The sequence below is a fragment of the Theropithecus gelada genome, chromosome 10, assembly GCF_003255815.1.
Source record: "Theropithecus gelada isolate Dixy chromosome 10, Tgel_1.0, whole genome shotgun sequence".
Taxonomy (NCBI): Eukaryota; Metazoa; Chordata; class Mammalia; order Primates; family Cercopithecidae; genus Theropithecus; species Theropithecus gelada.
This window is the reverse complement of record NC_037678.1, coordinates 70,517,690-70,530,907: the sequence shown is the minus strand read 5'-3', so window position 1 is coordinate 70,530,907 and position 13,218 is coordinate 70,517,690. Positions and strand designations below refer to the sequence as shown.

Genomic DNA, 13,218 nt, shown 5'->3' with positions numbered 1-13,218 from the left:
CTCTTCACAAGAACCAGCCAGCTCACCGTGGGTTGAGAACAAGGGGCCAGGGTACCGACAAAGCCCACAGGCAGCGGGTTTCTTCGTTCCTCTCCCTCTGTGTGAGTGATTGGCATAAACTAAAATCTGCCCAGGGTCAACAGGTGTGCGGGAGTTTCAGAGCCCAGCACAGTCCTGATGGGCCTCATAGGAGCCGGTCCGGCTTCGCCTCACCTCTTGGCCCTTGATCACCACAGTGTGCTTTTCAATTAAGCAGCATGCCCAGCCTTTTGACATCGTTGGTGGTATTTGGACTTTTTTTTTTTTTTTTTTCACTGTGGAACTTAGTGTTCAAACAAAATTAGACCCAGAAGTCCCAAACATAGATCCTGCCCTTCAAGAGCTCCGTAGCGCATCTACTGCTGGGAACTTCCTGAGTGCGGTTCTACGATTGTGTATGTGATGGTTTTCAGGCCACCTGCTGCCCCACTGGGTCTTCGAGCTTAGAGTCTCCTTTTCTTTTCTTTTAGCTTTTTCTTTTAGCTGTCTCCTTTTCTTTTCTTTTTTTCTTTTTCTTTTTTTTTGAGACGGAGTCTCGCTCAGTCGCCCAGGCTGGAGTGCAGTGGCGCGATCTCGGCTCACTGCAAGCTCCGCCTCCTGGGTTCATGCCATTCTCCTGCCTTAGCCTTCCAAGTAGCTGGGACTACAGGCGCCTGCCGCCACGCCTGGCTAATTTTTTGCATTTTTAGTGGAGACAGGGTTTCGCTGTGTTAATCGGGATGGTCTCGATCTCCTGACTTCGTGATCCACCCGCCTCGGCCTCCCAAAGTGCTGGGATTACAGGAGTGAGCCACCGTGCCCGGCCCTGTCTCCTTTTCTCACCATTTTATCTTTTTCATTTTTTCCCCAAGACGGAGTCTTGCTCTATCACCCAGACTGGAGTGCAATGGCGCGATCTCGGCTCACTGCAACCTCTGCCTCCAGGGTTCAAGCGATTCTCCTGCCTCAGCCTCCCCAGTAGCTAGGATTACAGGCGCCCACCACCGCACCTGGCTGATTTTTGTATTTTTAGTAGAGACGGGGTTTCACCATGTTGACCAGGCTGGTCTCAAACTCCTGACCTCATGATGCGCCCGCCTCAGCCTCCCAAAGTGCTTGGATTACAGGCGTGAGGCACCACGCCCGGCTCACCATTTTATCTTAAGCACCCAACACAGAACCTGGCCCATAGTTGGTGCTTATTATACGTTGTTGGTTGAATGAGTAGATGCATAACAGGATGAACAGATGAGCAAATGAATGGAGAAAACATCTGAATGATTTATTACGAAAATGCCAGAACTTTAGAAATAGACTAAATAAATGAGTAAGCATGATGGAATGGATCAAGGTTTTATGTTGAATGGGACTGGCTGGATGGTAGGTGAATGTTTGAATTGAGTGAAGGAACACTGACTCAGGGAGGAACTCCAACTCAGGCCCCTACCTTCCCCCATGCACAGGCCTCTCTGCAGCCCCTAAGTACCTTTGGAAAGTCAGGGCTCTGGGGAATAATTTTCAAAAACCATTATTGGCCAGGCACGGTGGCTCACACTTGTGATCCCAGTGCTTTGGGAGGCCAAGACAGAAGGATTGCATCAGGCCAGGAGTTCAAGACCAGCCTGGGAAACATAACAGGACCCTGTCCCTACAAAAAATTTCTAAAAATTAGCTGGGTGTGGTGACACCCGCCTGTAGTCCCAGCTACTCCGGAGGCTGAAGCAGAAGGATCCCTTGAGCCTGGGAGATTGAGGCTGCAGTGAACTATGATTGTACCATTGCCTGTGTGACAGAGCAAGACTCTGTCTCTAAAAAAATAAGGTTTAAAAATAAAAAATAAAACCCGTTGTTGCCCATCGTACTCCCAATCTCCAGTCAGACCCTAGAGGCTGGGTCCCTGCAACAGACAGCCCTGAGGGCAGCCCCTGGAATAGCCCCTGGGCAGTGGCACTGGCCACCACAGGAACAGACTGAGTCTCTGTCTCTCTCAGACCTCAAAGCAGATGAGAAGAGTTCGTGCACTCTGCCCGAGGGTACCAACTCCTCGCCCCAAGAAATTGACCCCACCAAGGAGAATCAGCTGTACTTCACCTACTCTGTCCACTGGGAGGTGAGAAGGGGCTGGAGCTCATGGGCAGGGGAGGAGGGCTCTGGTCTGTGTCAGGTTCTCCAGCAGGAGGCCTGACTCTAAGTGCTTCCTCCCACCTGCCAGGAAAGTGACATCAAATGGGCCTCTCGCTGGGACACTTACCTAACCATGAGTGACGTCCAGATCCACTGGTTTTCTATCATTAACTCTGTTGTTGTTGTCTTCTTCCTGTCAGGTGAGAGATCTGTGGGTTGAAGGAAAGGGATGGGAGTTGGGGTTGAGGGACTGAGACATCACATCATGTATGGGGGACTTCCAGGGTGTTCTCAGGGCCAGGTGTAGGTCAAAAACAGACATCAGGGCTCTGCTAAGCATCAGGTGTACATAGGTGAACAAGACTCATCTCTAGAGAGCTCTGGAACTCTGGAGAGGTCATTCATGGAGGACAGACACACCTGAGCCTGCACACATTCTTGATTCATTCAACAAGATGTTGTTGCTCATTCTGTGCCAGGCACTTTGCCAGATGCTAGGAATATGGTGTGAACGAGCCCAACCCAGGCTCTGCTCTCACAGAGCCTATATATTCTAGTGGTGGGAGAGAAACAAAAAAGCAAATAAGTAGTGGAGTTCCAAATAGTGATACATTCTGTGAAGCAGATCAACAGAGTGGCCAAATACACAATAGCTGAGGAAAGTGTGAAGGCTCTTTGGGGAAGACCTTTCTTTATGAGAAGGAGCCATCACCCAGAGACCTGGGAAAAGTCTGTGCCAGTGAGGATCATGGTCCTGCAATGAGATAAGCTTGGCAAGAAACCAAGTGGTGAGAGGGTGGTAGGCAGGAGTAGAATGACACTGATGGTTTCACTATCATATGAGAAGCACAGATAATGCTAAGTACTGTTTATTAAACATTTACCATAGGGCCAGCTGCTGAACTAAGCACTTTCCAAACATTTCAATCCCTGAAGCCCTGTGAACTAAGACCGAAAATGTTAAGTGAACTCAAGGGCATATGGCCCATGCTCTTAACACTACAGTGCTGCTTAGAGAGGGAAACAGGAAAGTACAAATGGGGCCAGGAGTAGCTCTGTACTGTTCAGGGTGCTGGGAGGTGAAGATGCCCAGGGTGAGCCGTGAAGCATGAGTAGAAGTCAGGGCAGGGCGGGGCATTCTGGGCAAAAAGGATAGCTTGAAGAAAGGCATGCTAGTGAGGACACAGTGAGGCCAGGAGCCATAACTGAAGCAGCAGATAGCCAGAGGTGGAGCCACAGGCGGCCCTTCGACACATGAGCTGAGAAGTCGGTAGGACCAAGCCATGGAACAGCTGGGATGCTCCTCTCCCCAGGATACCCCTACCCATCCCAGCAGCCCTTTCATCCCCACCTCCACGCTCTGTGATCTCCTCCCCTGGTAGCTGGAGTGGAGCTCCCCCAAGAAGAGGCCTTGAGGTGACTGCATAGCCAGTTCATAATGGAGCAAGCCGTGCGTGCCAGCTGTTGCACAGTAAAACATCATGTCCAGGAGGGCAGGGAGCATAGGCTTGCTGGCAGCGCCAACTTCTCCTCATCCTCAACCCCATCTGTTTCAGGTATCCTGAGCATGATTATCATTCGGACCCTCCGGAAGGACATTGCCAACTACAACAAGGAGGATGACATTGTACGAGGTCTTGGCTGGGGAGGGATGAAGTTGGACGGGGAGGGGAGGAGGACTGTGTATGTGCCTGTGTGTGTGTGTGTGTGTTTGTGTGTGTGTATTATCATTCACGGAAACCTCAACATACTAAAACAGTTTAGTATACTTTTTCTTTTGAGATGGAGTCTCTGTCACCAGGCTGGAGAGCAGTGGCGTGATCTCGGCTCATTGCAGTCTCTACCTCCTGGATTCAAGTGATTCCCCCACCTCAACCTCCCGAATAGCTGAGACTACAGGCGCGCACCACCACGCCCTGCTATTTTTTTGTGTTTTTTAGTAAAGACGGGGTTTTGTCCAGTTGACCAGGATGGTCTCAGTCTCCTGACCTCATGATCCACCTGCCTCAGCCTCCCAAAGTACTGGGATTACAGGCGTGAGCCACCGTGCCTGGCCTAGTATACTTTTTTTTTTGAGACGGAGTCTTGCTCTGTCTCCCAGGCTGGAGTGCAGTGGCCGGATCTCGGCTCACTGCAAGCTCCGCCTCCCGGGTTTACGCCGTTCTCCTGCCTCAGCCTCCCGAGTAACTGGGACTACAGGCGCCTACCACCTCACCTGGCTAGTTTTTTTGTAGTTTTTTAGTAGAGACGGGGTTTCACCGTGTTAGCCAGGATGGTCTCGATCTCCTAACCTCGTGATCCGCCCGTCTCGGCCTCCCAAAGTGCTGGGATTACAGGCTTGAGCCACCGCGCCCGGCCTCCTAGTATACTTTTAATACTAAAAAAGTAAGGAAAAAAGTTGTATTCACCCAAAGTGATAGGGACAGCCTAATTTTAAAGCATAAAAACAGTGGAAGAAATCACAAAGAATAGTTGATTCATTTGACATTGAAAATTGTAAAACTATTCTGCATGCCAAATACATAAACAAAACAGAAGGCCACAATGGCAAAACAATATCTGCAACAAACTTGAAAAAAGTGGCACAGTTTAAAAAATTCATATAAAATCTCTTTGTTTCAAAAAAACTAGGTCAGGGCTGGGATGGTGGCTCACACCTGTAATCCCAGCACTTTGGGAGGCCAAGGCAGGTGGATCACCTGAGGTCAGGAGTTCAAGACCAGCCTGGCCAACATGGGAAAACCTCATCTCTAATAAAAATACAAAAATTAGCTGGGTGTGGTGGCATGCACCTGCAATCCCAGCTACTCAGGAGGCAGAGGCAGGAGAATCACTTGAACCCGGGAGGCGGAGGTTGCAGTGAGCCAAGAACATGCCACTGCACTCCAGCCTGGGCAACAAAGTAAGACTCTGTCTACAAAACAAAACTAGGTCGGGGACAGTAGATAACTTGAGGTTAGGAGTTCAAGACCAGCCTGACCAACATGGTGAAAACTCGTCTCTACTAAAATACAAAAATTAGCTGAGCATGGTGGTGGGCACCTGTACTTCCAGCTACTCAGGATACCGAGGCCAGAGATCGCTTGAACCTGGGAGTTGGTGGTTGCAGTGAGCCGAGATCACACCACTGTACTACAGCCTGGGCAACAGAGCAAGACTCTGTCTCATAAATAAATAAATAAAACCAAAAAATCTAAAATTTCTAATGTAATGATGAACAGGAAATTTACAGGCAAGACACTACAATATGCCCAGTAAGCAAGAGAAAACTATTTTTACCTCAGGAATAACCCCACAAAATGCAGATTCAAACAATCTTGAGAAGACTGTTTTGGACCATCATATTAGCACAAGATTTTTTTTCTTTTTTTAACAGTACTAATTATTGGCAAGGTTAACGTGAGCCAAGCACCTTTCCATACCACCCATGGAAGTGTAAGTTGGTAGCTTTCTGAAAAGTGATTGGCAGTGGATATCAAGAACTATAAAACAGGCTGAGCAGGCCGGGCGCGGTGGCTCAAGCCTGTAATCCCAGCACTTTGGGAGGCCGAGACGGGCGGATCACGAGGTCAGGAGATCAAGACCGTCCTGGCTAACACGGTGAAACCCCGTCTCTACTAAAAAAAAAAGTACAAAAAACTAGCCGGGTGAGGTGGCGGGCGCCTGTAGTCCCAGCTACTCGGGAGGCTGAGGCAGGAGAATGGCGTAAACCCGGGAGGCGGAGCTTGCAGTGAGCTGAGATCTGGCCACTGCACTCCAGCCTGGGTGACAGAGCGACACTCCGTCTCAAAAAAAAAAAAAAAAAAAAAACAGGCTGAGCATAGTGGCTCATGCCTGTAATCCCAGCACTTTGGGAGGCCAAGGCAGGAGGATCACTTGAGCCCAGGAGTTCAAGACCAGCCAGGGCAGCATAGGGAGACCGCGCCTCAACAAAAACAAAAAAGAACTAAAACAGGCAACTTGCTTTGCACGGCAATTCTTCTATAATTTTTCTAAGGCAAGATTCAAAACACCAAGACTTGGTGTAGAAATATTACAGCTTTGAAATACAATGTCAAAGAGCTTTTATTGACCTAAGGAAATGTTCACACATACCAACTGAAAATAACAAAGTACATAGTGTGATCCCAATGTTATTGTTTAAAACATACATATACACATTATATATAAAAGATTAAGGGAATTATATCAAAACAGTGTTATTAAGTGGGAGTATCAGTCATTTTATTTTTTTATCTTTCTGTTTAAATTTTTCTATAATAAGCATGTTAGTTTTTGTTCATTTGAAGTCCATGCTACATACCAAATTATTTTTACTTTTTTTATTACACAAGTAAGAATACGTATTTATTTTATAATCAGAAAAAATAAATAAATTGATTCCAAATCTCACCACTCAAGAACTATTACAGTTAACATTTTAGTGAGTTGAGGTATTTACATTATTTTCCCACAAATGAGGTTTGTGGAATTTAAAGAGATTTTCCTTTTCCGCAGCTCCAGGCATCAGGTTTGTGGCCTCCTTTTCTTGTGACAGTTTCAGATAAGCACTTTCTCTTATCACTTACATTCGTGTGTCAGAGCAGCACTGGTTGACACCTGAGGGTGTCAGCTGTCACCTTGGGGGTGGTCCCTGCAGGAGCTGCCTCCATCCTCAACAACCAGCCTCACTCTAGCTCTTCTCTGCAGGAAGACACCATGGAGGAGTCTGGGTGGAAGCTGGTGCACGGCGATGTCTTCAGGCCCCCCCAGTACCCCATGATCCTCAGCTCCCTGCTGGGCTCAGGCATTCAGCTCTTCTGTATGATCCTCATTGTCATCTGTGAGTGTGCCCAGCGGGGCCCGGCATGGGGCATGGCTCCCTCTTCCAGGTGTCTCAAGGAGAGAAGGGTGGGCTTCCCTCCCTGCAGAAAGGGAACCAAGCTCCTGGCGCCAAGTGGGCATGTCAGTATCTCTGGGCCAGATGGGCGGTCTATGTCAGCAGCAGCCCCAGCCCCAGCCCAGGACTGGTGATTCACCTCACAGCCGTTTACAGAGCCCACCATGTCCCCTCCGTCAATGAGGCCACACATCACTGCTATGAGCTTGGCCTCCTTTTATAGTCAGAGGCTGTGACCTGCCCAAAGTCAGTACCAGGATTAGGATTGAAATCAAGTATTTTTTTTATTTAACAAAAACCCCACTAATATATAGTAATTTTAGACAGCTTTGGAGTCTGTCTAGATTTACATCTCAGTCTCATGCCTCCAAGCTTAGTGACCTCGGACAGGCCACTTGACCTCTGTGAGCCTCAGTTTCCTTACCTGAGAAATGGGGAAAGTAATCACCCTGCAGAGTTGGTAAGGTGGGTTCAGAGACCTGGCATTTGTGGTGCCCTCAGCCCAGCACCTGACTAACTGCAAGTGCTCTGTGGACTGGAAGCTGCAGTTGAGATTTGGCCAGTCAAGGCCCAGCAGCTGCTGCACCCCTCTGAACTCCAGCTAAGACCCAGTCTTCCCCTGTAGAGGGCAGGGGACTCTGCTGTTGAGAAGACAAGGAAGGGGGAGCCTCATCTGCTCAGACGACTCCTGTCAGCCTGTCCAAGATGGGGCTGGGGCTGGGGCTGGGGCTGGGGGCCTGGTGATCAGCCACCCTGCCTTTCTCTGCCCTCCCTCCCTCCCTCCACAGTTGTGGCCATGCTTGGGATGCTGTCACCCTCCAGCCGGGGAGCTCTCATGACCACAGCCTGCTTCCTCTTCATGTTCATGGGGTAGGTGTGTCTGAGCGGGCGCCCGGGGGCAGCACAGGCCTCTTCCACGCCAGCTAATGGGTCCCCTTGGTGTGGATCCCTGCCATTTTCCCACAGGGTGTTTGGCGGATTTTCTGCTGGCCGTCTGTACCGCACTCTAAAAGGCCATCGGTGGAAGAAAGGAGCCTTCTGTGTGAGTGTCTTAAACCTTCTCTGATGTTTGGTGGGAAGCTGAGAAGCTTCTTCCTGGGCTCCTCAGGAGGAGGTAGGCAGGCCCTGGTGGGGATTTTGGGCCAGAAGCTGAGCAGCAGCAAGACGTAGGAGGAGGAGCACAGGTCCAGGGGAGGAATCCCAGGCTGTTACCCACAGGCTCACGGCAGAACCTGCTAGGGCCTCCGCCGCCCCATCTGTAAAATGAGGGATTTGAACTTAGGTCATTTTTAGCCAACATCGTCTGATGGCTCAAGCAAGAGAAGAAATAGGGGATTCAGAATAACAAGATTTAGAATAGGAGGGCAGCTGAGAGAACACCCTGAATAAAGAGGGAATTGCCTGCCTAAGCCCGAAGAGGCCAGACCTGAGTTCCTGTCAGTCCGTTTTTCCAGACTAGTGCCTGCATTTCTCTTTGGTGAGGGCTCCTGCCCTTCTCTGGCCTCCTGGAGGTAAGGCGAGTTCTTGGCAGCAGAAAAGACCATAGAAACCAGAGGGGGTCTGGAGATTGACCTCACCTCCTAGGGAGCCCCAAGCCCCTTCTCCCAGAGCGAGTGAGTCCCTTAGAGGACTAGGCAGACTCTTGGGTGCCCACTCTCAGAGAAGTCTCTGGGCCCGGGATTCTGAAACCATTCTCACCGCTGTCAAAAGGTCAAGGAGAGCTCTGGCTGCCACACCTCTGGCACAAAGTAAGCCTCAGTAAAGAAAAGTTAGGACCGTGACTATTTTGGAAGGATCAAAGAAAGCTTCCTGAATTGTTTTTTGGTGTGTGTGTTTGTTTGTTTGTTTGTTTTTAAGAGTTTCGCTCTTATTGCTCAGGCTGGAGTGCAATGGTGCGATCTCAGCTCACTGCAACCTCCACCTCCCGGGTTCAAGTTATTCTCCTGCCTCAGCCTCCCGAGTAGCTGGGATTACAGGCATGCGCCACTATGCCTGGCTAATTTTATATTTTTCGTAGAGACGGGGTTTCTCCATGTTGGTCAGGCTGGTTGCGAATTCCCAACCTTAGGTGATCTGCCCACCTCGGCCTCCCAAAGTGCTGGGATTACAGGCGTGAACCACCGTGCGCAGCCAATTTCCTGAATTCTTGATGATTTGAGCATTTTTCTCTGGCAACCATATGCCAAGAGCCAGGGATCTAGAGAGGAGTAAAACCCACCACTGCCTCCTGGCAAGGTTCTTCCTTGACGAGGTCACCAGATACCCTCCAGGATTTCCCTCAATGGACCCCACACCAAACACAGTCTTTTTCCCCCAAACCACCCCTTGCATCTAGTGAGCCCATCATTCATCCAGGCCCCCCAAGCCAGAAACCTGGAGTTGCCTGTCCTCCTTCTCCCTCGTGCCTCATTCCTTCTCAGACATCAAGTACTAAGGGTCTTCCTACCAAATGTTCTGTGAATGTTCCATGAATTCCACGCCCCCGCCCCCATCTCTGCATCTTCAAGGATTCAGACATCTTTGCCTCTCACTTGGCTCTCACGGTCTCCCTGCAAGATTCTGAGCCTTACCTGGTGCCTTTCCACAGGGGGTCATCTCCGACAGCCCGCAGCAGTGTGGGTGTACTCTCCTATGGCCTAGTCTGTGCCATCCCCTCTGCCTGGGCCACACCACCCTTATTTCTCACCTGGCTGGTGTCACCTCATCCTTTAAGTCTTAGCTCCTGCATCAGTACTCTAGAGGCTGTTGCCTCCCCCACCTCCTACAGCCCTCATGAGACCTAAGTAGCACTTGGCAGAGCTAAGTAGGGGCGGTGTGTCGTTCTCTACATAGGGGTCTGCCTTTCTCCCTGGAGCATTTTTTCCTACCTAGCACGGTGACCAGTCAGTAAATTTCAGCCAGGAAGGCAGATGAGGAATTCTGTGCTACACAACAGAGTCATGCAGGAACACACAGGAAGGGAGGAAGTGACCTTTGAGCCGGGCCTTGGAGAGGAGGATTTCAGATGAAGGGATGCAGCCAGCAGTGGGACCTAAGGTTCTAGAATGGCCTAGATCCCCGTCTGGCTCTGTTCTTTCATTGGTTGGTAACTTTCAACAGCCCTCTGAGCTTCAGTTTCCCCATCTCTCCAATGAAGATCGCTAGGGTTAACTGCACATAAGGACCTTGGTACAGCGTTAGCCCTCAGGAAATGGATCCTCTGAGGTGTTGATGACCTATGCAGAAAGGCCCAGAGACAGGAATGTGCAGGAACAGTGACCAGTTGTTGGGTGCAGGGCTGTGAGCCAAAGATGAAACTGGCAATGGAGGTTGAGCGTCAGGTTCCAGAGGGCCTTCGTCATTGTGGTTAGTGACCCACCTGGAAGCTCAGGATGCCACAGCAGTCCCTGGCCTGGTGATCAGTGTGGCAAGAAGGTTCATGCCGGTTGTGGTGGCTTGCGCCTGTAATCCCCGTCCCTTGGGAGGCCAAGACAGGAAGATCACTTGAGCCCAGGAGTTTGAGATCAGCCTGGGCAACACAGTGAGACCCTGTCCCTACAAAAAATAAATTACTTGGTTGTGGTGGCATGTGCCTGTAGTCCTAGCTAATCAGGCAGGTGAGGTGGGAGGATCACTTGAGCCCAGGTGTTTGAGGCTGCAGTGAGCTGATTACACCACTGCACTCCAGCCTGAGTGACACAGTGAGACCCTGTCTCTGAAGAAAATAGAAGCAAAAGGCTCAACTTTAACTCTGGGCATTGACTAGACTAGAATCCCTGTGCCTAGACCCCACCCAAGAGATTCTGACTGGCTAGAATACACTGCAGTAGGTCAGGAGCATGGGCTCTGGGTTCAGACTGCCTGAGATTATACAACTCTGCTGCACCTTCAGGAGACTGGGTGACGTGGAGGTGGGGGGAGTCTTTAACATTGCCAGGCCTCAGTGTCCTCATTAAAAGGAATAATGGTAGACTTTCCTTCCAGACTTGCAGTGAGGATTAGGTGAGACAAGGTACATAGGAACCCAGCATCTGCCACCCCTAAGACTCAGCGCTTCACCATCCTTCTAGGCGGTTTGGGTTGGGGCCCAGACATATGTGGTTTGTTAAAGTTGGTTTGGGGGGTTTTTTTGTGTGTGTGAGACAGAGTCTCGCTCTATTACCCAGGCTGGAGTGCAGTGGCGTGACTCGGCTCACTGCAACCTCTGCCTCCCGGGCTCAAGCGATCCGTCTGTTTCAGCCTCTCAAGTAGCTGGGACCACAGGTGCGTACTACCACACCTGGCTACTTTTTTGTAAAGACAGGGTTTCACCATGTTGCCCAGGCTGGTCTCAAACACCTGAGCTCAAGCGATTCTGGAAGTAATTTTTTTTCCCCCAAAAAAAAAAAAAAAGATTTACATATGTGTATATATATACGTATATATATATACACGTATATATATATAGTGTAGTTAACGTGTTCTTTCTTTTTTTCTTTTTTTGAGATGGAGTCTCGCTTTATCGCCCAGGCTGGAGTGCAGTGGTACGATCTCTCCTCACTGCAACCTTTGCCTCCCGGGTTCAAGCAATTCTCTAGCCTCAGCCTCCTGAGTAGCTGAGACTACAGCCGTGTGCCACCACACCCAGCTAGTTTTTGTATTTTTAGTAGAGTTGGAGTTTCACCATGTTGGCCAGGCTGGTCTCAAACTCCTGACCTCAGGTGATCTACCCACCTCGGCCTCCCAAAGTGTGGGACTGCAGGCTTGAGCCACCGCACCCGGCCAGAGTAGTTACCTTGTTCTCAGTGATGAGAGTACATCAGAGAACAAGGTAGATACACTCCTCCCAAGGAGCTCACAGTCTTTTGGGGATAGGTGGATATTGATCAGGTAGCCAAAATATGTAATTACAAACTGGGAGGAGAGCAAGAAGGGGCAGTTTTAGGGACCTGAGAGGGCATAGGACAGAGCCTTGCTCAGTCTGAGGGTCAGGGAATACTTTCTGGAAGGAATGATGCTTGAGCTGAGTCTGAAAGACAAGGAGGGCTTAAGAGCTTCTGGTCTGGGGGCCCCACTGGGACAGGTTGGGGAGCTCCCGGGATGCTGCTCCTCAGCCTGGCCCCTCTTGCTTCAGACGGCAACTCTGTACCCTGGTGTGGTTTTTGGCATCTGCTTCGTGTTGAATTGCTTCATTTGGGGAAAGCACTCATCAGGAGCGGTAAGTGTCTCCCCTACCCTCCCAGCCCCTCCCCAGCAAGCGAGGACCAGCTGCACTCAGCCCCACTCCCAAAAGCCACTTCCTGCCATTCCCTTCCCTTTTCTGAGTCCCCAAAGTTATGTTCCCAGCCATGAGGGCAGAGGGCCATGTGGGGTTTCCCCAGCCCTGCCCTTGGTGTGCCATGCCCTGGCCCTGGCCTTCCTGTGAGATCTTTCAGACAACTGGCCCAAGCCCACTTCTCTAAAGGGAGGTTTCCACAGTCCAAGGGCCAACTGGGAAATTTCCCCTTGTCTTAACCAAGAGTGGGCTTCCCAGTGTGAGTTTATTAGGTCAGTATCCCAAAGCAAGCCTGTCCTCCTCAGTGTCCCTGCCCCTCAGCACCAGCCCCTGCAAGTGGAGAGGAGAGGAAAGGAAGGATCAGGTTGTATTACCCTTAGAATTGGGATCCTGCCAGCCCTAGCCCAGTGTGTTACTAGCAGCTGTCCAAGACTTACTGAGTAGGATTTTGAACTCAGTTGTGGGGAGGGGGGATGGGGTCTTGGTCAATTAGCAGGACTGCAGTTGAGATGGGGCAGGCATTTTGCTATCCTAGCCTTAGCAGGTAGAGCCGCCTGCCCTCCACCTGGGGGTGGCGGTAAAGGTCCTCGCATGAGGCTTCATGTCCAGGCACTCGGAGGAGGGGTTTCTTTCCCAGCAATTAGGAAGCCACCCTCAAGACACAGTCATGCCCTTCCTCTCACTTCCCCTTTTTTATACCTGCGTTCCTTCTCCCTTTGAGCATTTTCCTCCCAGTTACCAACTGCTCATTATAAACATTCATTGTAGAAATTTTGGAAAGTACAGAGAAGTTATAGAAGAAATTTAAAATAACCCCAAATCTGCTCACCAGAGATAAATACAGTGTAGGTCTTTAATATATGTTCTTTCTGTCTTTTTTCCTTTTTATAGATATACTTACAAAAGAATTCTGTAATTTAAAATTTATAAAATAACAGCAAACATTTATATGGTTCTTGCTTTG

At 49.9% G+C, this 13,218-nt stretch overlaps 1 protein-coding gene across 3 annotated transcripts in view; it reads left to right on the top strand.

Moving 5' to 3' along the window:
• TM9SF4 (transmembrane 9 superfamily member 4) overlaps nucleotides 1-13,218 on the top strand; it is a 57,143-nt gene that overhangs the window by 32,661 nt on the left and 11,264 nt on the right. For all 3 annotated transcript variants that reach the window (XM_025400308.1, XM_025400310.1, XM_025400309.1), the window contains exons 7-13: nucleotides 2,010-2,128; nucleotides 2,231-2,342; nucleotides 3,699-3,769; nucleotides 6,832-6,964; nucleotides 7,810-7,891; nucleotides 7,988-8,063; nucleotides 12,114-12,197. In XM_025400308.1, the coding sequence (XP_025256093.1) occupies nucleotides 2,010-2,128; nucleotides 2,231-2,342; nucleotides 3,699-3,769; nucleotides 6,832-6,964; nucleotides 7,810-7,891; nucleotides 7,988-8,063; nucleotides 12,114-12,197 (677 nt within the window). The remainder of the gene's footprint in view (nucleotides 1-2,009; nucleotides 2,129-2,230; nucleotides 2,343-3,698; nucleotides 3,770-6,831; nucleotides 6,965-7,809; nucleotides 7,892-7,987; nucleotides 8,064-12,113; nucleotides 12,198-13,218) is intronic.